General features: G+C 38.2%; 2 protein-coding genes across 2 annotated transcripts in view; both read right to left on the bottom strand.

Moving 5' to 3' along the window:
- Positions 1–8,858: 8,858 nt before the first annotated feature.
- LOC104106913 (uncharacterized) lies at positions 8,859–10,555 on the bottom strand. The gene is made up of 4 exons (XM_009615576.4): positions 10,234–10,555; positions 10,057–10,132; positions 9,253–9,339; positions 8,859–9,165 (listed from the first exon to the last, which is right to left on the bottom strand). Exons 1-4 carry the CDS (start codon positions 10,393–10,395, stop codon positions 9,101–9,103), a joined length of 390 nt encoding a protein of 129 aa, XP_009613871.1. The 5' UTR covers positions 10,396–10,555; the 3' UTR covers positions 8,859–9,100.
- Positions 10,556–11,095: 540 nt separating this feature from the next.
- LOC104106912 (D-xylose-proton symporter-like 2) overlaps positions 11,096–24,590 on the bottom strand; it is a 42,956-nt gene continuing 29,461 nt past the window's right edge. Inside the window, exons 13-14 of the mRNA XM_070197301.1 lie at positions 24,094–24,231; positions 11,096–11,459 (exon numbers count right to left, since the gene is read on the bottom strand). Coding sequence (XP_070053402.1) covers positions 11,328–11,459; positions 24,094–24,231 — 270 coding nt within the window. The 3' untranslated portion in view covers positions 11,096–11,327. The remainder of the gene's footprint in view (positions 11,460–24,093; positions 24,232–24,590) is intronic.

Raw genomic sequence — 24,590 nt, 5'->3', positions numbered from 1 at the left:
TCAGACCTGTCGGGCATGTCGCTTGACAGAGATATTGACTTCGGTATTGATTTGGTGCCGGGCACTCAGCCCATTTCTATTCCACCGTATCGTATGGCACCGACGGAGTTGAAGGACTTGAAGGAACAACTTCAGGAACTCCATGATAAGGGGTTTATTCGGTCTAACGTGTCACCTTAGGGTGCACTGGTTCTATTTTTAAAGAAGAAAGATGGTTCTTTAAGGATGTGCATTGACTACAGGCAGTTGAACAAGGTCACAGTCAAGAACAAGTATCCTTTTCCACGTATTGATGATCTATTTGACCAGCTTCAGGGGGCGAAGGTGTTCTCCAAGATTGATTTGAGGTCATGGTATCACCAGCTGAAGATTCGGGATTCAGATATTATTAAGACAGCTTTCAGGACCCAATATGGCCATTATGAGTTCCTTGTGATGACTAAAGCCCCAATAACGTTCATGCATTTGATGAACAATGTGTTTCAGCCTTATTTGAACTCGTTCGTTATTGTATTCATTGATGATATCCTGGTGTACTCTCGTAGCCAGGAGGAGCACGCCCAACATTTAAGGATTGTGTTACAGAGATTGAGGGAGGAGAAGCTTTATGCAAAATTCTCCAAGTGTGAGTTTTGGCTCAGTTCAGTGGCGTTCTTAGGGAACGTGGTGTCCAGTGAGGGTATTCAGGTGGATCTGAAGAAGATAGAGGCGGGAAGATAGAGGCGGTACAGAGTTCGCCCAGACCGTTCTCAGCCACGGAGATTAGGAGCTTTCTTGGTTTGGCAGGCTATTACCGTCATTTTGTGGAGGGTTTTTCATCTATTGCATCGCCCTTGACCAAATTGACCCAAAAGGGTGCTCCATTCAGGTGGTCGGATGAGTGCGAGGAGAGCTTTCAAAACTCAAGACTGTTTTGACCACGACTCCAGTTCTAGTTCTACCATCAGCTTTTGGTTCTTACACAGTGTATTGTGATGCCTCGTGGTTAGGTATTGTATGTGTTCTGATGCAGGAGGGTAGAGTGATTGCTTATGCTTCGCGCCAGTTGAAGACCCATGAGAAGAACTATCTTGTCCATGATCTAGAGTTGCTATTGTTCACGCCTTGAAGATTTGGCGACACTACTTGTACGGGGTCCATTGTGAGATCTACACTGATCACCAAAGTTTGCAGCATCTGTTCAAGCAGAAGGATCTTAACTTGCGTAGGCGGAGGTGGTTGGAGTTTCTTAAGGACTATGATATCACCATTTTATACCATCTCAGGAAGGCCAATGTGATGGCCGATGCCTTGAGTCGTCGGGCAGAGAGTTTGGGGAGTTTAGAGTATCTTCGAGCAGCAGAGAGACCCTTGGCATTAGATGTGCAGGGACTATGTGGCCAGCTTGTCGGATTGGATATTTCGGAGCCGAGTCGGGTATTGGCTTGTGTGGTCTCCAGGTCTTCTCTTTATGATCATATCAGGGAGCGTCAGTATGAGAACCCCCATCTGCTCGTCCTCCAGGACAGGGTTCAGTGAGGTGATGATAGAGATGTGACTATTGGTGATGATGGCGTGTTGAGGATTCATGGCCGGATATGTGTGCGCAATGTGGATGGGCTTTGGGAGTTGATTATTGAAGAGGCCCACAGCTTGCGGTATTCCATTCATCCGGGTGCCGCGAAGATGTACCAGGATTTGAGACAACACTATTAGTGGAGGAGGATGAAGAAGGATATAGTTGGGTTTGTGGCTTGATGTCTCAACTGTCAGCACGTTAAGTATGAGCATCAGAGACCGGGTGGATTGCTTCAGAGGTAAGAGATACCAGAGTGGAAGTGGGAGTGGATCACCATAGATTTCGTAGTTGGGCTCCCACGGACTTCGAGGAAGTTCGATGCTATTTGGGTGATTGTGGATCGGCTGACCAAGTCCGCGCACTTCATTCCAGTTAGTACTACTTACTCTTCAGAGCGGTTGGCTGAGATTTATATCTGAGAGATTGTTCGCCTTCATGGTGTCCCAATTTCCGTCATTACAGATAGAGGCACACAATTTACATCGTAGTTTTGGAGGGCCGTCCAGCGAGAGTTGGGTACTCAGGTTGAGTCGAGCATAGTCTTTCACCCTCAAACGGACGGACAGTCCGAGCGCACTATCCAGATATTGAAGGACATGTTACGCGTTTGTGTCATTAATTTTGGGGGTTCATGGGACCAGTTTCGGTTTGGGGTGTTCAAAACCGAACTGAAACCGAAAATCGAAGCTTAATGGCTTATTGGTATCGGTTTAACGGTTTAACGGATGGGGAATAGATTAAATTTTTTTTATTAACGGCTTATCAATTTGGGGGCGGATTATTCAATTTTCTTAACGGATAATCCGTTAAGAATATATATATATATATATATATATATATATATATATATATATTCCCTCTGTTCCAATTTATGTGAACTTGTTTGACTGGGCACAGAGTTTAAGAAAAAATGAAGACTTTTGGAATTTGTGGTCCTAAACAAGTCAAAATGGGGCCTAGAGTATTTGTGTGGTTATAAAAGCTTCTCATTGAGGGTAGAATTGGAAGTTTAAGCTAAATTGTTTCCAAATTTAAAAAGGGGTCATTCTTTTTGGAACGGACCAAAAAGGAAATAGGTTCACATAAATTGGAACGGATGAAGTATAATTTATTTTTATCCATATATATATATATTAAAAAATCAAAAACCCTTCTTCCACTTCCAGTACTATATCTCTATTACTAATTTACTAATAGACATTTAGTTATAATTTACTATTCCAGTTAGTTACTATTAGATAATTTTGATGTCATGTATTATACCAGTGTTCTCTTCTATTTATTTTGATAGTTATAAGTTGTTAATAGGCTCATCCCCAGAGATGATTCTACTGGGAAATACGCTGGAATGTAGCTCTCTGTTTCTTCTATTTAGCTCTCTTCTTAGGTGCCATATTATATAGATTGGAATGTAGTCTGCTAAGCATAGGAATTTTATTTTGAGTCACAGCGGTCAGCAAACAATTAATGCACGCAATATATATTGAATTAGACTGATAAAAGCTAAACTGATACCAATCCTCCTGATATCTTATCGGGTGGCTAGCGGATTAATATATTTAAAAGCCGATAACCGATAAGCCAAACCGTTAAGAGTAAATAACCGCCCAATTCACCCGATAAGCAGCCCTAGTTTCGGTCGCTCGTGGAGTTTGCATATAACAACAGTTACCAGTCGAGCATTCAGATGGCTTCGTATGAGGCTTTATATGGGAGGCGGTGTAGATCTCCGGTGGGATGGTTTGAGTCGGGCGAGGCTAGGCTATTGGGCACTGACTTGGTCCAGGATGCATTAGAGAAGGTGAAATTGATTCAGGAGCGGCTTCGCACGGCGCAGTCTAGGCAGAAGAGATATGCTGACAAGAAGGTCTGTGATGTGTCTTTCATGGTCGAGGAGAAGGTTATGCTGAAGGTATCACCCATGAAGGGTGTTATGAGGTTTGGGAAGAGGGGCAAGTTGAGCCCCCGGTTCATTGGGCCTTTTGAGGTACTTCAGAGGATAGGGGAGATGGCTTACAAGATTGCCTTGCCACCTAGCTTGTCGAGTGTGCATCTAGTATTTCATGTTTCTATGCTCCGGAAGTATATCGACGATCCGTCCCATATTTTGGATTTCAGCACGGTTCAGTTGGATGGTGATATGACTTATAATGTGGAGCCGGTTGTCATTTTGGAGTGATATATTCGAAAATTGAGGTAAAAGGATATACCTTCAGTGAAGGTGTAGTGGAGAGGTCAGCCTGTGGATGAGGCCACTTGGGAGACCGAGCGGGAGATGCGGAGCAGATATACACACCTATTTGAGACTCCAGGTATGTTTCTAGACTCGTTCGAGGATGAATATTTGTTTAAGAGGGGGATGATGTAATGACCCGACTGGTCGTATCGAGAGTTATAGCCCCGTTTCCCCCATTTCTGCTTCTTTTGTGCTTTATTACTGTATTATGTCCGACCGAGTTAGTTGGTTCGGGTCCGGAGTGGGTTCGGAGTGAATTGAGACACTTAGTCTCTTAATTGGAAGCTTAAGTTGGAAAACGTCGACCGGATGTCGACTTATGTGAAAACGGCCTCGGATTTGAATTTTTATGGTTCTGTTAGTTCCGTTAGGTGATTTTGGACTTAGGAGCTCGTCTAGAATGTGATTTGGAGGTAAGTAGTAGAGTTAGGCTTGAATTAGCGAAAGTTGGAATTTTGGCGATTTTGGCCGGCAGTGGAAATTTTGATATCGGGGTCGGATTGGATTTATGGAAGTTGGAATAGGTTCGTGGTGTCATATTTGACTTGTGTGTAAAATTTGAGGTCAATCAGACGTGGTTTGGTAGGTTTTAGCGTCGTTTGGGGAATTTGGAAGTTTAGAAGTTCTTTAGGCTTGAATCGGGGGTGTAATTAGTGTTTTGATAATGTCTTGAGTGATTCGAAGGTTCAACTAAGTTCGCATGGGGTTATATGACTTGTTGGTATGACCGGTTGAGGTCCCGGAGGCCTCGGGGTGATTTCAGGTGGTTAACGGCTTGATGGGAGTTAAGGAAATGCAACTGAAGCTACTGCTACTGGTGTAACTGCACCTGCGGAGTGGGAACCGCAGGTGCGAGTCCGCAGAAGCGAAGAAGGAGTCGCAGATACGGGCAGCTGGGTGTAGGTGCTAAGGATGGCCGCAGGTGTGACGGATTCCCGCACCCGCGATAGGCGCAGATGCGGTCTTGGGGTCGCAGGAGAAAGGTCAGGATTTTTCAAGTGAAATCCGCACCTGCGATGGAATTTTCGCAGGTGCGACGTCGCATAAGTGACAAGAGGACCGCATGTGCGGTATTTCTAGGCAAAAAAACACCAGCTCGAGGGTTGGACTTTCATTTTCGATTTTGGACTTGAGAAGCTCGGGAGAGAGGCGATTTTTCCAGGATTTTCAAGAAAAATATTGGGGTAAGTAATTCTTACCCGGATTGGTCTAAATTTCATGAATCTATGGCTTTCTCCATCATCTAATTAGGGATTTGAGTTGTAAATTCGGGAGAAAATGGTAGAAACTTCATAGGCTAAAATTTCGAATTTTGAAAGGTGATTCGAGGTTGGATTCGAGTAATTCTTGTATGGTTTGACTCGTGAGTGGATGAGTGTTCATATTTTGTAACTTTTGTCGGATTTCGAGACGTGGGCCCGGGGGCCGATTTGAGCCTATTTCAGATTTTTACTTATAATTTCGTGTTTCTCTTGTGGAATTGATTATTTTAGCCTACATTAATTATATCATAGAGGGATTGTGACTTGGTCCGTCCCGTGAGACTATAAAGTCGAATAGCCATTGTTATCACTTATTTTTCCTTGCCTTTGAGCAATTGACTGCCTTTCATATTAGAAACCATGCTTAGGTCTTATGATATCACTGTTGGGACCCGCAACAGTCGTATACTTGTTGAATTGACTGCTAATTATTGTCTTGTACTCAGTCATGGTCTTACTTATGTGTTATATTTTTGTTCCCTATCATTTCTTGTTGATACTTGTTGTATTCTCTATTTGGGCCGATTATTATGATATTCTGTGAGCCCGAGGGGCTAGAGAGGTTAGTGACTGAGATAGGGCCTGAGTGCCGAGCCGTGAACTATGTGAGGGTATATGGATCGGGTTGCACGCCGCAACGAGCCTTATGGCTATTTATGGACTGTGGATCAGGTTGCACGCCGCAACGAGCCTTATGGCTACTTATATGATTGGGTCGGGCTTTACACCGCATCGATATAGCGCTTGTGCTGGAAGGAGCCCCTCCGGAGTCTGTACACCCTCAGTGAGCGCAAATACCTATTGAGAGTGTGTATTGAGGGTTGAGAGCCGAGAGTATGAGCTGATGAGATGAGTTGAGTGACTGCTGCCTTGAGAGGCTGTACTTGCTTTTATTTATTGTTGCACTTAGTTGCTATCTGATGTTGTTGTGAAATTTCTGGAAGATTCATATCTGTTTTACTTGGTCTCGAACTGATTTGACTTATATCACCGGATTTGAAAACATGTTCACTCTTTAGTGAAAGCTTTTGAAATGATCTGTATTATTATAGTTCGTCACTGCTTCTCAGTTCCTTATTTAATTATATTACTTGCTGAGTTGGTCGTACTCATGCTACACCCTGAACTTCATGTGCAGATCTAGGTGTGTACAGTTCTGGCGTTCACTGAGTTCGTGCGCGGGATAATTATCGGAGACTTACGAGGTAGCTGCCGGCGTCCGCAGTCCTTGTTTCTCCTTTCTTATTATCCTTTTCTCTCTTGTATTGGCATTTGGCACAACTGTAGTAAACTCTGTTTCTAGATTGGTTAGTAGATGCTCATAACTTAGTGACACCCCGATGTCGGGCTATTTTTTTTTTCCGCACTTATGTTTTATTTGGGTTTTACCCCCGCTTTTATGAAAAACTCCGGTTATTTTAAATGTCTTAGTTCATTTCTGTTAAATTTTAAAAGTGTTTTGGAAAGGTCGGCTTGCCTAGTATCACGATAGGCGCCATCACGACGGGTTAGGTTTTGGGTCGTGACAACGTGCGGCAATGATCTCTATGCCACAAAAATAATATTTATATCCTTTGTTATTCTACCTCTTCAGGAGATGAGTTGTGATATTTATGAAAATGTTCTTCAAAAATAACTTTGAATAGCTCATTATTTTGTTTAAGTACAGAAAGACACCGTTTCATAATATTTTCATACTTTAGGAGAAATTTTCAATTGTTTTACTACTTTAGGAGAAAATTTAAACTAAAATATTAAGTATATATACTCTCAATCATATTACCTCTTCTACAGGTGAATCGTAATATATTTACATCAAAAGCGCGTTCATATTTACAAGCTTTATTAATATTGTCACATTCACTCCAGGGAATGGATTAATATTATCAAAAGTTCTCTTCCTTCAGGAGATGGAACATAATTATCTGAACGTGCAATAACAACATTAAATTGTGTTGGCGTCTAACCTCTTTTAATATATTTGCTACTTCAGAAGCAAATCGAGGTATGCATGTAATATAGAGAAATTTTCTCTAACTTATCTTCATTGTAACCATAGCAAGCCTAAATTATCACTTCTGGTGGTCATAGGCATATACCACTTCTGATGGTTAACAAAATTTAGTTACAATGAGATATACACAATATAACTACTTCTGGTGGTTGTATATTTCTTGCAAACTCTGCTGGAGTTTAAGTGGATCTAACAATGTTACCCACTTTGTAAACCTTTATTAAGATAATTAGGATGAAAACAAATAGCAAAATAAGTATTGTATACAGAGCATATAACCAAGTAAGCGATGATAAAGATATTAAATCAAATATAAGCAAAAGGCTCAAATTACTTTACGCAATGGCCACTCTAGATGTAAGTGATTATATCACTATTGTCAAGAAGAAAAGCTCACCAACTCAAGGATATAATCTGCCTTATGATGCTCGGAATGAACAAGATCTAACCACGGACGTAAGAACTTCGTCTTACATCGAGGATGAACACTAAAATAAAAATTGAATTCGAAGTAAGTGCTCAAAATGGCAGTCTCGTGCTGATAACGTGTTATTAAATAAAAACTGTAAAGTAAATAAACCGAAGACATGTATAAAGAGAGAGATTGATATATTATTCAATTTCAAACTGATATACATAATGAACTGAAATATACTATATTTATAGAAGAAAGGAAGTTGTTGTGGAAGCTGTTGCAGAAGCTGCTACTGCAGAAGTTGCTGTATAAGTTGCTTGTAAGCTCCCACTACAAGTTGTGTAAGCTTCTTTTAAGTTGTTATTGTACCAACTATAGATAATCTTCTACTGGGGTAATATTTATCAATGAGATAATATTTATCCATAACGGAACCAAAATGATAAGATTCTTCAAGAGGCTTATTTCCAATAGAGTACTAAATTACATAAACATATTTACGGTAGAGTCCAATATGGATAAACTTTTTCAGGAATCTTATTTATAATGGAGTACTAACTGGACATCCAAAATATATTCCCTCCTTTAACTTTTACTTGACACGTTTTGACTTTTCATACCCCTTAAGAAATAATAAATGAAGTACATAATTTACCGTGATACCCATATTAATTGATGCATATTTTATTGGATTTGAGAAAATGATTTGAAATGAGTAATAAATACTGCGGGTATAACAGGAAAAAAAAATTGTTTCTCTTGATATACGTAAAGTGACAACCAAAAATAAAAATCTATTTTTAATATCCATACCAAGTAAAAGTAAACGGAGGAGTATTATATTTATAACAATTTTCATCTTTTTTGTAGGCTGAAAGATGTCAGGAGTGTCGTTGGTTGACAAAAATGGAAATCTTTCATTTCCTTTGGGTGGGGCATGGGGAATAAGGGATCATAAATCCACTCAGGTTTCTTCCAATGAAGTGAGGATGAAAATGAGAGGTTTCCAAAAGGACATAAATCAGGGAATTAGTTGAGTGCTATATACCATTCATAATATAAACAGGAAAGCTGACCCTTCAGGTTGCCCAGTTGGTTTGGAAGGCGGTCATCTATACCTCAATGCCTTCTGGGTTGAGCCTGTTTCACATGGCTTGCCTAGTGCGATTTATCTCCCCCGTATGGTTTATAGGGGAGGTTTACCCGGTACGCACCAACTGTAACGGCTGCGGGTACACATGGGAGGTTTACCCAGTGCACACCAAGTGTAGCGGCTGCGGTTTCCCTCTTGTCAAAAATATAAACAGGAAAGCTATTTCATTCGTTCCTTGGCAAAAACTCATTTCCTGTTCTTCCTGAGTTATCGAGCTCTGTTTCAGAGTCCCAAAAGATCCATTGAACCCACAAAATTGCATGATACAAACATATAATCACTAACAAGTAGAACTATAAGAACCCCTACCTCCTTTCTTCTAGTAGCCGAAACTAATACAAAACGTATATTACAAGCCATTTTTAACTTTCAGGAAAGTAGGGCAGAAGAAAATAATGAAGAAAGACAAGACATTGCCATCAAGCAGACAGCCAAATGATCCTAATGCCCTTCATATCGCGCTTACTCCACCATTGCATCTACCGAAGCTTCTGTAGCTTGCTTATCAGATTTCATTTTTCCCTTTCCTGTAAATTTGTAGTTAATAAGCGAAATTAACAAAGAATCCCTTGTCCAAATAAGAATGTAAAAATAGCAACTCTATAGGAACTTGCCTTTCTTCTTCAATTGCTTCAATTTAAGTTTTGAGCTCCTCTTCATGGGAAATTTAACAGGAGTTTTATTGGCATCTTGAGTTTTCCCTGAATTCATTGGGAAAATACGGAAATATCGATCAGTTACATGGATCAGCCCCCTCCACATAGGAAGCAACATATTCATATTGGAAGCATTAAATCTACACTTGTAAACACATAGAGTAAAGCAACAAATTGATAACTCTTTCCTACTAAACTAGCAATCTCAGCTCAATATAAGAAATAGACTAGCATCAACATTATAGCTCTCTAGCCTAGAATGGATCCAAGTCACTAGGTTCTGATTCTAACTAGCTCGAGTCTGGGGCAGAGCTAGTAAGAGGAATTGAATCCCCTTCGCCAAAAAATTATACTGTGCAAACAGGGTAAAAATACTATCTTTTGGTTATATATAAACATTTGAATCCTCTTAACATAAGCAAAATTCTATAGTAGTGATAAAGCGGGTTCAAAAGTTGCTTTAGGTCAATTTAAATCCCAACTATTGCCATTCTAGTATTTTCATTTTTTGAATCCCCTTACATAAATTCCTGGTTCTGCCACTGGCTCGAATAGCAAATGCCATTGCTCCCACTGCTCTCTTGAAGCAGTTGTTTCAGTTCATCTATCTTGTAATGGATTCATTCTCTCTCTCTCTCTCTCTCTCTCTCTCTCTCTCTCACACACACACACAAAAGCTCATAAGCAAAATGCTGCAGCAGGTTCGAACACCCTGCTTAAACACTAGGTCCGGAGAATCAGCTACAGCAGTAAATAACTTACCATCAGCAGCATCAGCTACTGCCATCTCCACATCCTGCATTGTAATCACCCCCTTTTCAATAGCCTCCTTTTGATCCTGTTTCACATCATTCACAAGCCTCAAATTACAAATTTGCACCTTTATACATACAGAAATTTAAAATAAGGAAGGAACTAATACTATTAGAGATTACAGACCCTGCGCCATTTCTTGAACAGCTTGCGTTTACGCTTGCCGGAGATAGAAAGAGGTTGGGCCTTCTGCTTAAGCTTACGGGTATTTGGGTCCCCATGTTTTGCTCTCTTACTCTCTGCGATTACTGCTCTCCTCTTCTTCTGCACCTCGTTAAATTTCGCCATTACGTTATCTCGCCTTCACCTTCAATACTATAGTCTTAAACCCTAGTTATTTTTCCTCTGCCGCTTTATACGTGTACGCCGCCGCTTTACGTTGACCCGGTTTATGTATCGACCCGCTTCACACGCCCGTTCTATTTTTTGGTTTTGTGTAAATAATATAATGAATAGTGATTTTCGATTGGTGACTTTCGATTATACACTCAAAAATATATATTATTTTAATTTCTTCTTTGGTCCTGCTTCATAACATGTAAATCACTTTTCACTCAAAAGTTAAACTTGTATATTTTATAGCTTTTGGGTATTAAATTTAGATAAAACTTAAATGTAATCTATGATCAAATTAAATTTTGATTAACAAAAACGACAAAATACTTTTTAATACACAAAGACTTCTGTCATATTCATTATGGCACTCCTTATTGCGTAAGGTGTAGTCGAAACAATATTTCCCGCATCTAAAAGCAAATAATATAGTCTCTGCGTTTTGTTTGACTATTGTGTTTTAGTTCATTAGAATTATTATGATCTCTTTTTTAAATGAAAAATTCGCCAATCCTAAAAATTCAAGATATAACATTTTATGAATGGTAGATATGACAACGGCAATAGAGAAAAGTACATTAAAAAATTTCTGGCATTCGAGAATATACTTATGCTGAAAGAATGTCCAAGGTGGGGTATCAAGATAAACAACAAATTAAAACAATATGCTTGTCATATTTCTCCTTTTGTACAAAATAGTGACCCATTATTGATGTCAATAATACATTTATGATGTAATACACAACTAGGCTAATCACAAGCCCTCCATTTCGTATACTGGTGTAGGAGCATTTATTTACAAACAACTTGACTGCCCCAGGTATTGTGACAAGGAGACAAATTCAAGTACGAAAATGATAGTCCAATCTGTTCTAAAGATGGGAGTTCTAGAGATATTTGGCCTCAATCTCTTCCAAAGTAAGCCCCTTTGTCTCTGGTATGATGAAGAAGATGAATAGAAGAGATAAAACAGCTATGCCCCCAAAGATAAAGAAAACAGTTCCAGCCCCCAGTAAGACCTGCAATTTGGAGTAACACAAAATATAGTTTCTCAAAGACCTATTTGTTACCAACTCATAGTTGATTTTGAAAAAAGACATCCATTTCAAAAGCCAAATAATACCAGTCTTAAAAGAAACATATGATGGAAAAAGGGTAGTGACCCAAGAGTGAATAGCCTTGAATACACAATCCACCAGTACCTTGTCAACTTATGATGGACGGCCAGATGACATAAACTTGTATGAACAAATTACATCACCACTTCTAGATGATATAAACTCACCAATGGCAAATATGACGTCTCCAAGCAATAAAGAATTTGGGTGCTAGACCAAACTATCTTGTGCAATTATACTTCGCGTAGGGGATACCCTACGGTTTTATCCATTAACAATCATAAACCATGATATTCCTTAAGGTGCCAACTATGTCCTTCTATTGGTCCCTCGTACATCTTCAATTTAACAAAGAAAACTAATCCTATGCTTAAAATTAACTCTGATGCACAGATCCGGTTACTGTTACTACAATCCTAATCTAATCCAGGAATCACGATAGACTAGTACACTTAATCACTTCTGGTGTTTGTCAGGAGTCATTTTAGACTTATAAGTTAGTGCAGGGACAAGTGTAAGAGTTAGAGATTAACTAGTTTTAAGAACCCCATTTAGCATTTTAGTAAAGACGGAACTAAGTGCAGTATTTAAAACAGTAAAGATAGTGTAAGAAAAACGTTAAAACTTACTGAAGTTTATTGGATGAACATTACAAAAACGTAAGAAAAGAATAGCATAAGAGAATACTAGAGGAGGGGGGTCTTTGAAAATTGGGAGAATTTTCGGTGTGCCTCTTACGAAGGGGATGGAGAGCCTTATATAGACTAGAGAAGAGATGCCTTTTCATCTTAGGCTTACAAGTGTACCATTTAGTTTTGCCAGATAATAGTCGGTGGTCGACAAAGATTAAAGTGGGCGGCTACCTTTTGAAAAAGTAAAGTCTAAAGTGGGCGGCTACCTTTTGAAAAAGTAAAGTGGTCACTTTAAAAAAGTAAAGATAAGATTCGTCCGATCTGATGATGGGTCTTTCTATTCACAATTGGGGTCCATGTAGGCCAAAGCTATTCCCTTTGGGTTGCACATGTCTCCATTGCTGCTTTCTCCAGATGAAGCAGCATCTTCGATTAATTGCATAATCTGGTGTTCTTCGTAATTGTCTATGTTTTGTAGGGCTTGCTTGAGCTTTGCTTTGGATGAAGAAGCTTTAGTAAAGCTTTGTTAAACATTCTTTGCTGTTTGAGAGTATAGCTTTTGATCTTGATTTCTTTGGACAAATATTTGATTCTTTCAAATTCTGCCTTAGAAAAATTCCAACTAATAATAAAAGAAATTCGTTTCTGAATAAAGTATTTGCACATTTTAATGTGCTCTGGTAGGGATGATATTGCTTCTTTGGTCTGAAAATCATCAAACCTGTTAAGGAATTGCTGAGGTAATATTTCTTTGTTACCTCCAAAAATGTTCCACCATTCGTAGAACCATCTTGGGATTATTGCCTTGGTGACTTCTAGACAATATTTGATGAACTGGTCTGAGGTATAAGAAATTGAACCAGGCAGTTTTGTAATCATGCCAATTGTAGGTTTGGGGTCTGTGCGCCATTGATAGAGCTATGGGTGTGTGTAGGTGATCTGCAAACAACTCAAATAGTGATAGAATCTTTTTTATATTGACTCTAGAGTAGTTGATATACTCCGGATTTTTCTCATTCAAAGTGTGTTCCACTTCTATGGAATCAGTATCTATTAGGATGACTTCATAGTACCTTCTTGTCTTGTATGGATTTTCGGTATCCACATAATTGAAATCCGTAAAACATGGTTTAATAAGGTCTTCTATCCTGAGACCTTCATATTCTTTATCTAGTGCTAATAAAGGTAGTACCTAATGGTAACATATTCAAATTTTTCTTTTTTGGGTGTGTCATCTTGTGACTTCTTTATTGAGGGATTAACTGCTTCTGCAAAAGTCTCTGGGACTTTTATGGCGTAACTCTCTTTGGTTTGAATTGAGGAACTTGAAGATGCTCCTCTTTCAACAGGTTTTGCTGATTGGAGATTAATCGGTTTTGCTGATGGAATTGGTAACTTGGGATACTCGGCTAGTGCTGTATACCTGTTCTGGAAAGGAAGTTGGGGCCTTTGAGGGGCTGTTGCTTTGGTAGGAGTAAAGGGAGGAAGAACAAATGGTCTAGCCATTTGCGGATTATTGGTTTCTTTTCCTTTGGTAGGAGTATTAGGCTTGAAGGGCCTCATTTTTTCCCTGTAGAAATTTTCTTTTTAGAAAATCAGGTAAAGAGTTATTTTTTCCTTTAATAAAATCTATTTTGAAATCAAAGCTAGATAGTAGAGCTTGCCATCTAGCAAATATTTGTTTCGAAACAAGGGTTTTAACATCTTTTTGAAGAATTTCTTTGGCTGATTTGCAATCAACTCTAACTAAAAATTCTTTGTTAATAAGATCATCTTGAAACTTAGTAATACATAGTACTATACACAAGACTTCTTTTTTAACAGTAGAGTAATTTTTCTGAGCAGAATTCCAGATGTAAAACAAACAAGTTGTTCATGGGATTCTAGGGTTATCCTTTGTTTAAGAATTCCTCCGTAACCTCTGTCGGAAGCATCTGTTTCAACAATCATAATTATGCTCCCAAACAACAAACTCCCAAGACAGCAAAGAATGTTCAACAAAGCTTTACAAAAGTTTCTTCATCCAAAGCAGAGCTCAAAGAAAAGCTCAAGCATGCCCTACAAAACATAGACAATTACGAAGAACACCAGATTATGCAATTAATCGAAGATGCTGCTTCATTTGGAGAAAGCAGCAATGGAGACATGTGCAACCCAAAGGGAATAGCTTTGGCCTACATGGACCCCAATTGTGAATAGAAAGATCCATCATCAGATCGGACGAATCTTATCTTTACTTTTTCAAAAGGTAGCCGCCCACTTTAGACTTTACTTTTTCAAAAGGTAGCCACCCACTTTAATCTTTGTCGACCACTGACTATTATCTGACAAAACTAAACGGTACACTTGTAAGCCTAAGATGAAAAGGCATCTCTTCTCTAGTCTATATAAGGCTCTCCATCCCCTTCGTAAGAGGCACACCGAAAATTCTCCCAATTTTCAAAGACCCCCCTCCTCTAGTATTCTCTTATGCTATTCTTTTCTTACGTTTTTGTAATGTTCATCCAATAAACTTCAGTAAGTTTTAACGTTTTTCTTACACTATCTTTACTGTTTTAAATACTGCACTTAGTTCCGTCTTTACTGGTAATTGAAGCCGGAGTGTTGCCACAAGTACAGTGGGTTTTAGTGCAGTGGCATTCATTACCAGATTGGCTAGAATCGGATTTATAAGCGATGTAGATATCTTCTTCATCGCTATACTCATCTGATGAATAATTTAGAGAGGAATCAGAATTGGCTTCTTCTAGGATAGAGAAGAGTTCCTTTTTGGTATCATCACTAATTTCTAGAAGATTGATTTTCTTCTTTTTCTTATCAGATTTGCACTCATTGGCCATGTGTCCGGTTTTTCCACAGTTCCAACAGACATCTTTGGATTTGTTAGAAGACTTAGAAGGTCTACGAAATTTGGATTTCTTTCTAGGTGTGTTTTCAAAATTTATGCGAGATTTGCTACGGTGAATCTTTCTGGAAGATTTATAGCTCTTGTCTCTTTTTGAAGAGTGAGTAGAAGGAGCAGCAATAGAGGTAAATCTGAAGTCTTGACAGAAACTTCCTAGTTCTCTTCTAGAGGAGTGTCGCTCTTTTTTGAGCTGATTTTTAAGCTTAATATCAGTGCAGAGTTCAAGACCCACAACATTGATGATGCTAACGAGGTCTCCATAGGTCATTTGATGATAAGGAATTTTACCATCACAACGATCTTGGATTTTTGTTCTGACCTTGTTTGCGAATAGAGGGGGAAGTCCGTTGATAAAGCGTTCTTTCCAGAAATCTAGATGACAGTCAGGTCTAATCATAACCTTGTTGATGAATTGGTTTTTATACCAGATAAAGTCATCTAGGGTTGGGCAAGACAGATTGTTTAAGATTTGCAAACTTCTATCTTGGAAGAGTTTGGGTTCTCCGATGAAGTGTTTTGCGATACGATAGAGAAGGATAGCACAAGCGTCTTCTCTAGTGATCTGAGAGGTTTTTCCATAGGGGTACTCTCAGTTTTAACAATTGTTTCAATGGTTGTAGAGGAGTATATGGCTTGTTTAATCTCATCAGTGAAATAATTATTCCACCAATGTTTTAACATGCCTGTGAACTCAGCTACGATCATGGAGGCGGCTTCTTTGTCAGAGGAGCCTCGTATTTTATAGGTTGTGATAGAAACACCCATTTCATGGAGTTTACTATATATCTGATGTTCAGCTAAGCCATCGATGTTCCATTCCATGATGCTTCTTCCTTCGTGAGCAGTAGAGTGGAGAAAATAATTTTCTTCGAACTGAACATCTGGGAATGAAGGGCGATTATGATAATTTTTTTGATTATGATAGCGATCATTGGAAAGTTTGTGAATGAGGGTGTCATTGAGTTTTGGATACTTATCTCTGGAAAATTCAGTCATTTTGAAACCGGGGTTTGGTTCAATATTCTGACTGGTGCTTGGTTGTGAAAGAGTTGGTTTTCCACTGAATAAAGATTTTTCTTTAGAATCTTCTATTTTTCTGGAGACAACATGAAGAAGTTGATTGGTGTAGTTGTTTTGTTCAATGATACGATCAACGTCAGAACACACAACCATACTAGTAGGCTTTTCGCTTTTAGTTTTAAAAGGAGAGGCAGAGATAACAATGTTGGATACTGGGATTTTTATCCCTTCCAAAGGAGGAGTGACAAATTCAATGACTTGGTTAGTGGTCGTGTACCATTTGTTGATCAAGACTTGCGGAAAAGATATTTCAAACTATCTAAAGAAGTCGATTTCGCATCTAATTCTTTTCATGTCTGACATCCAACAATCTCTGATTTTTTCTCTTTGTTGAAGAGAATATGTGGCAACATACCATTTTCTCTTAGTTTGATTGTCAGGATGAGTCCAGAGACGTTCAAGGGTCTCGGGATCTGGAGTGAAAGTATTTTCTGATTTTTTAATCATTTTGAGAAAGACTGGTACATTTGGAGAGGAGGTTTCAAATCTTCTGAAAAATAACATCATTCACCCCTCTAAATCCCCTTGGAGTTGTTCTGCTTTTTATGTGAATAATAGTGCAAAAAAAGAAAGAGGAGCACCACGATTAGTTATAAACTATAAACCTTTAAATGTTATCCTTAAATGGATTAGATATCCTATTCCTAACAAAAGGGATCTTTTAAAGAGAACTTACAAAGCTAATGTTTATAGCAAGTTCGATATGAAATCTGTTTTTTGGCAAATTCAAGTAGCTGAAAAAGACAGATACAAAACTGCTTTTAATGTTCCCTTCGGTCAGTATGAATGGAACGTTATGCCATTTGGGCTTAAGAACGCCCCCTCAGAGTTTCAGAATGTTATGAACTCCATTTTTAATGACTATAGTTATATGTCTATTGTTTATATAGATAATGTACTTATCTTCTCTGAAAACATAGATTCTCATTTTAAGCATCTCAACACTTTCCTTAAAATAGTTAAGAGAAATAGTCTAGTGGTTAGTGCTAAGAAGATTAAACTCTTCCAAACATCCATTAGATTTTTAGGCCATGACCAATACCAAGGTTCTTACAAACCAATTTGTAGAGCCATAGAGTTCTCTTCTAAGTTCCCAAATGAGATTACAGATAAAACTCAGCTTCAGAGATTTTTAGGAAGTCTCAACTATGTTGAAGATTTTATCCCAAACATTAGACAAGTCTGTGAACCTCTATATAAAAGACTTAGGAAGAATCATGTTCCTTGAAGCTCTGAACAAACACAATCAGTCATCCAAATAAAAGGTTTAGTACAAAACCTCCCATGCTTAGGAATCCCAAACCCAGAAGCTTTTATGATTGTTGAAACAGATACTTCCGACATAGGTTACGGAGGAATTCTTAAACAAAGGATAGTAAAACAGTAAATATGCAAATATCTAACAGATATTGTACCTTAAAATCAAAAATCTAATGGCTTCTTGGTAGAGTCTTCTTGGGTTTACATCTGTTTTCTCTAAAGTCATCTTAGCGACGGGATCACCTAACAAGGTCTAAACGCCTACCTCGGCAACAACGTCTGAGCCGGATATTAATCGGTTACTTCATACTTATAGAGAAAATAAAGACCTCATACGAAACTTAGAAGCATTTTAGAACATGATTTTAAAGAACAGTAGTAAGATAGATATAAGCATAGTCAAGTTTTAAAATACAATATTGAAAGTAATTTTGCCATGCCCTACACAGTATATGTACTTAGCTGCTCATGCTAAATACGTACACTGCCAATATGGCTCTGATACCAGTAAAGACGGAACTAAGTGCAGTATTTAAAACAGTAAAGATAGTGTAAGAAAAACGTTAAAACTTATTGAAATTTATTGGATGAACATTACAAAAACATAAGAACAGAATAGCATAAGAGAATACTAGAAGAGAGAGGTCTTTGTAAATTGGGAGAATTTTCGGTGTACCTTTTACAAAGGGGATGGGGAGCCTTATATAGACTAGAGAAGAGATGCCTTTTCATCTTAGGCTTACAAGTATACCGTTTAGTTTTTCAGATAATAGTAAGTGGTCGACAAAGACTAAAGTGGGCGGCTACCTTTTTAAAAAGTAAAGTCTAAAGTGGGCGGCTACCTTTTGAAAAAGTAAAGTGGTTACTTTAAAAAAGTAAAGATAAGATTCGTCTGATCAGATGATGGGTCTTTCTATTCACAATTGGGGTACATGTAGGCCAAAGTTATTCCCTTTGGGGTTGCACATGTCTCCATTGCTGCTTTCTCCAAATGAAGCAGCATTTTCGATTAATTGCATAATCTGGTGTTCTTCGTAATTGTCTATGTTTTGTAGGGTATGCTTGAGCTTTTCTTTGAGCTCTGCTTTGGATGAAGAAGCTTTTGTAAAGCTTTGTTGAACATTCTTTGCTGTCTTGGGAGTTTGTTGTTTGGGAGTTCAGCCTTTGATCTTGATTTCTTTGGACAAATATTGGATTCTTTCAAATTCTGCCTTAGAAAAATTCCAACTAATAATAAAAGAAATTCGCTTCTGAATAAAGTATTTGCACATTTTAATGTGCTCTGGTAGGGATGATATTGCTTCTTTGGTCTGAAAATCATCAAACCTGTTAAGTAATTGCTGAGGTAATATTTCTTTCTTACCTCCAAAAATGTTCCACCATTCGCAGAACAATCTTGGGATTATTGCCTTGGTGACTTCTAGACAATATTTGATGAACCAAGTGTGACCTGGTCTGAGGTATAAGAAATTGAACCATGCAGCTTTGTAATCATGCCAGTTGTAGGTTTGGGGTTTGTGCGCCATTTGATAGAGCTATGGGTGTGTATAGGTGATCTGCAAACCACTCAATGGTGATAGAATCTTTTTTATAGTGACTCTAGAGTAGTTGATATACTCCGGATTTTTCTCATTCAAACTGTGTTCCACTTTTATGGAATCAGTATCTATTAGGATGGCTTCATAGTACCTTCTTGTCTTGTATGGATTTTCGGTATCCACATAATTGAAATCCGTAAAACATGGTTTAATAAGGTCTTCTATCCTGAGACCTTCATATTCTTTATCTAGTGCTAATAAAGGTAGTACGTGAATGGTAACATATTCAAAATTTTCTTCTTTAGGTGTGTCATCTTGTGACTTCTTTATTGAGGGATTAACTGCTTCTACAAAAGTCTCTGGGACTTTTATGGCGTAACTCTCTTTGGTTTGAATTGAGGAACTTGAAGATGCTCCTCTTTCAACAAGTTTTGCTGATTGGAGATTAATCGGTTTTGCTGATGGAATTGGTACTGGAGCTGGTAACTTGGGATACTCGGCTAGTGCTGTATACCTGTTCTGGAAAGGAAGTTGGGGCCTTTGAGGGGCTGTTGCTTTGGTAGGAGTAAAGGGAGGAAGAACAAATGATCTAGCCATTTGCGGATTATTGGTTTCTTTTCCTTTGGTAGGAGTATTAGGCTTGAAGAGCCCTCTTTTTAGAAAATCAGGTAAAGAGTTATTTTCTCCTTTAATAAAATCTATTTTGAAATCAAAGCTAGATAGTATAGCTTGCCATCTAGCAAATATTTGTTTCGAAACAAGGGTTTTAACATCTTTTTGAAGAATTTCTTTGGTTGATTTGCAATCAACTCTAACTAAAAATTCTTTGTTAATAAGATCATCTTGAAACTTAGTAATACATAGTACTATAGACATGACTTCTTTTTTAACAGTAGAGTAATATTTCTGAGCAGAATTCCAGATTCCAGATGTAGAACGAACAAATTGTTCAGGGGATTCTAGGGTTATCCTTTGTTTAAGAATTCCTCCGTAACCTATGTCGGAAACATTTGTTTCAACAATCATAAAAGCTTCTGGGTTTGGGATTCCTAAGCATGGGAGGTTTTGTACTAAACCTTTTATTTGGATGACTGATTGTGTTTGTTCAGAGCTCCAAGGAACATGATTCTTCCTAAGTCTTTTATATAGAGGTTCACAGACTTGTCTAATGTTTGGGATAAAATCTGTGTGAGAAGGTACGAGAGAAAATATGTTATTGATATTGGATAAACAATACAATACAAGAGGTCCTTATTTATAGATATACTATACAAGGACATACTACTCCTCTACCAATGTGGGACAATACTACACTATATACATGTTGTAAACTAACACTCCCCTTCAAGCCGGTGCATACAAATCATATGTATCGAGCTTGTTACATATATAACCAATACGAGGACCAGTGAGAGACTTGGTGAAAATATCTGCAAGTTGATCATTCGACCTCACAAACTTTGTAGCAATCTCTCCTGAAAGTATCTTTTCTCTGACGAAATGACAATCAATCTCAATGTGTTTAGTTCTCTCATGGAACACCGGATTATGAAGGGCAGCTTGATTATCGCACACAAGTTCCATCCGACTGATTTCACCAAATTTCAACTCCTTGAGCAATTGTTTGGTCCAGACTAGCTCACATGTTGCCATAGCCATTGCTCGATATTCTGTTTCTGCACTAGACCGAGCAACTACATTCTGTTTCTAGCTCTTCCAGGTCACCAAATTTCCTCCTACTAAAACACAATATCCAGACATAGAACGTCTATCAGAAGTGATCCTGCCCAATTAGCATCTGAGTATCCAATGATCTGCTAATGACCTCGATCCTCAAAGAGTAACCTTTTGCCTGGAGCCGATTTTATATATCGAATAATGCGGACAACTGCATCCCAATGACTATCACAGGAAGAATTCATAAACTGACTTACAACACTCACAGGATAAGAAATGTCGGGTCTAGTCACTGTGAGATAATTTAATTTTCCAACCAGCCGCCTATAACTTGCAGGATCGCTAAGCGGCTCCCCATGTCCTGGCATAAGTTTAGAATTCGGATCCATCGGAGTGTCAACAGGTCTGCAACCTATCATCCTCGTCTCTCAAGAATGTCTAAAGCATATTTTCTTTGAGAAATAACAATACCTGAGCTAGACTGGGCAACCTCAATACCTAGAAAGTACTTCAATCTGCCTCGATCCTTAGTTTGGAAGTGCTGGAAGAGATGCTGCTTCAGATTGGTAATACCATCCTGATCATTGCCAATAATAACAATATCATCAACATAGACTACCAGATAAATACAGAGACTTGAAGCAGAGTGCCGATAAAACACAGAGTGATCAGCTTCATTACGAGTCATGCCAAACTCCTGGATAACCGTGCTGAACTTACCAAACAAGGCTCGAGGAGACTGCTTTAGAACATAAAGTGACCGACGCAAGCGACATACAAGGCCAGGAGACTCCCCCTGAGCAACAAAACCAGGTGGTTGCTCCATATAAACCTCATCTTCAAGATCACCGTGAAGAAAGGCATTTTTAATGTCCAGCTGATAGAGGGGCCAATGACGAACCGCAGCCATGGATAGAAAAAGGCGGACTGAAGCCACAAGATGCTACATAAATGAGCATCGATTTTTGCCCAAAGTGCTATTGCTTTTTCATCTCCATCGCTAGACTGTTTGATTAGATGATCTTGAACACCTTGACCTCTACACCATAACTCGACAGATGAAGCCCAAACTAAGTACCTTGAACCTCCCATTAAAGGTTCCGAGATAATAATAGCACTAGAGCTTCCAGAACTCATGTTTCTAGACCCAAAAGCATCAAATCCCAAAGACATTGTTGCAAATTATTACCAAATAAGAGAAAGAATCAACTGTAATCCAGTGAAACAGTGTACGGAAACACAGAAACAGAATATTGAAATATTGTAGCTGCCGGAATCTACTGTAGCTGTCGGAATAGTACTGTAGCTGCCGGAAAAAACTCAAAGTTTTCGGAATGAAATGAAAACAGTAGGGGTAGGATCGGAATTACCAGGCAACCTAACTGTTCTGAAGGAAGATTTTCAAAAAATGGCCGGAAGTGGTCGTGCGCGCCGGCGCGTGAGCTTCTGGTGGCACGTGGAGGCGCGTGAGGAGGCTGCTGCCGGAGTTTTTCACTGGGGTTTGGCCGTCGGACAGTGACGACTCTTGTGGTAGTGTTGGATTTTGCACAACACTGACAGAAATGAAGCAGATAGAAAAAAGCCTTAAAAAAGTATTGATTTCTCTTTCCCGGAATCGCTGGAATTTATGCACAGCGATAAGTCTCTCACAATTGCTCCGATACCATGTGAGAAAGTACGGGAGAAAATATGTTATTGATATTGGATAAACAATACAATACAAGAGGTCCTTATTTATAGCTATACTATACAAGGACATACTACTCCTCTACCAATGTGGGACAATACTACACTATATACATGCTTTAACTAACAATCTGCAACATAGTTGAGACTTCCTAAAAATCTCTGAAGCTGAGTTTTATCTGTAATCTCATTTGGGAACTTAGAAGAGAACTCGGCTCTACAAATTGGTTTGTAAGAACCTTGGTATAGGTCATGGCCTAAAAATCTACTGGTTGTTTGGAAGAGTTTAATCTTCTTAGCACTAACCACTAGACCATTTCTCTTAACTATTTTAAGGAAAGTGTTGAGATGCTTAAAATGAGAATCTATGTTTTCAGAGAAGATAAGTACATCATCTATATAAACAATAGACATATAACTATAGTCATTAAAAATGGAGTTCATAACATTCTGAAACTCTGAGGGGGCGTTCTTAAGCCCAAATGGCATAACGGTCCATTCATACTGACCGAAGGGAACATTAAAAGCAGTTTTGTATCTGTCTTTTTCAGCTACTTGAATTTGCCAAAAACCAGATTTCATATCGAACTTGCTATAAACATTAGCTTTGTAAGTTCTCTTTAAGAGATCCCTTTTGTTAGGAATGTGGGATATCTAATCCATTTAAGGACAGCATTTAAAGGCTTATAGTTTATAACTAATCGTGGTGCTCCTCTTTCTTTTTCCGCACTATTATTCACATAAAAGACAGAACAACTCCAAGGGGATTTAGAGGGGCGAATGATTTTTTTTTTTTCCAGAAGATTTGAAATCACGGTTTTACAAGTTTCCATCATTTCTTGATTCATTTGAATAGGTTTTACTTTGGTTGAGATGACCAGTTCATTGAATCCTTCAATGTATGGAGGTTCAATCAAATATTTTTTTCTTTCCCAAAAAGCATTAGGAAAATCAGAGAGATTGAAGAACCTGATTTAGTATTGACTATTGAAATGAAATGTGCCCCCAAAATATATCATATAACCTACCCCTATTAGCTCTGGATTAAGGTATGATTGATTGATATATTGTAATCTCTACTCAGTTTATGTGTTCTTTTGAGTGAATTTCCAAAATCAAAAAGACAATTGAAATCCGAAAGCTCAACCACTAACACAGATTCTAATCAGCAGAAGAAGATGTACTCTGACCATGAGACAGTACCAGAATTAGCACCTAATAGACCCCCTATTGTCAATGAGTCAATCTTTAAATTTACTATTTAGAATACAATCTGTTAGAACTAGAGGATGTACAATATCTGCACATTCAAATACATAATAAGCTTGAAGATATTCCACCGTAAAAGAAAATATTTTAAACCTATGCATGACAGGCAAAAGAGATGCCTTAATTGAATCTTAAATGGAAACTATTTAATTCTGTATGATAAAGGAATATAGCATACGACTTTCCAAGAGTACCAATTCCAAGCATCTGGTTTCACCCTCTATCCTTTTCTTCCAGGATAGAGGGTAAAACCAGATATTTGAAATTGGTAATCTTGGGAAGTCCTACGCTTTATTCCTAACACCCTCTATCATTTTCATCTGTTTTCTTATCAAGATTAAGCTTAAAATGATAATTAAAATAACTCCTCGAACGAATTGACAACAGACAACAGCATGCCTCACGTTGCTTTTAAGGGAATTCTATAACAGACTAAGTGCAAAAATAACCATCTAGAAAATTCCAGAGTATTAAAGAGTTTTCTTTACCTGAAGAGGAGAAAATGAAAATGCCACTAGTGCATTTGCACCGAAATTCACAAGAACTGAAATACTCAACCCTCGCCCTCTAACGCGCAAGGGAAAGATCTCTGAGATCATCAACCAACCAATAGGACCAAACGATAACTGCAAAAGATGACTTCAAAATGTTAGAGCAATACTTGGTCTAGCTCAAAAACCAAAAGAAGCTGGATAGAGCTGTCGTAGATTCCTTCTTTTTTTTTGTGGCTCAAGGAATGTTATAATTAAAACAAAAGAAGACATGAAAAGAGGCAAGAGGGTCGTTTAGAAAACCATAGGCTAGAATATTGTACAAAAAATTCCTAAAATCTAAAAAAACTAAGAAAATCACAGAAAAAACTGCAGATGTTATCTTGGAACTGTCAATACACCATAGTAGAATCTTTCCTTTTTCCTTTTTATTTGTTTCTTCTCTCAAAAAGTATGTCAAAACTTCACTTTTTTTTGGGAACAAGCCAGAATTG

This window comes from Nicotiana tomentosiformis, chromosome 3 (genome assembly GCF_000390325.3).
Source record: "Nicotiana tomentosiformis chromosome 3, ASM39032v3, whole genome shotgun sequence".
Taxonomy (NCBI): domain Eukaryota; kingdom Viridiplantae; phylum Streptophyta; class Magnoliopsida; order Solanales; family Solanaceae; genus Nicotiana; species Nicotiana tomentosiformis.
Note: the sequence above shows the minus strand (reverse complement) of the source record. Positions and strands in the feature narration are given on the sequence as shown.

What these genes read in the sequence shown, in the direction of transcription:
- LOC104106913 (XM_009615576.4), bottom strand. Translation starts at nt 10,395, where the DNA reads ATGGCGAAATTTAACGAGGTGCAGAAGAAGAGGAGAGCAGTAATCGCA. An exon ending in TGTTCAAGAAATGGCGCAGG is followed by an intron (nt 10,133 to 10,233) that starts GTCTGTAATCTC and finishes GATGTGAAACAG; the next exon opens with GATCAAAAGGAGGCTATTGA. An exon ending in GAAGCAATTGAAGAAGAAAG is followed by an intron (nt 9,166 to 9,252) that starts GCAAGTTCCTAT and finishes ACAAATTTACAG; the next exon opens with GAAAGGGAAAAATGAAATCT.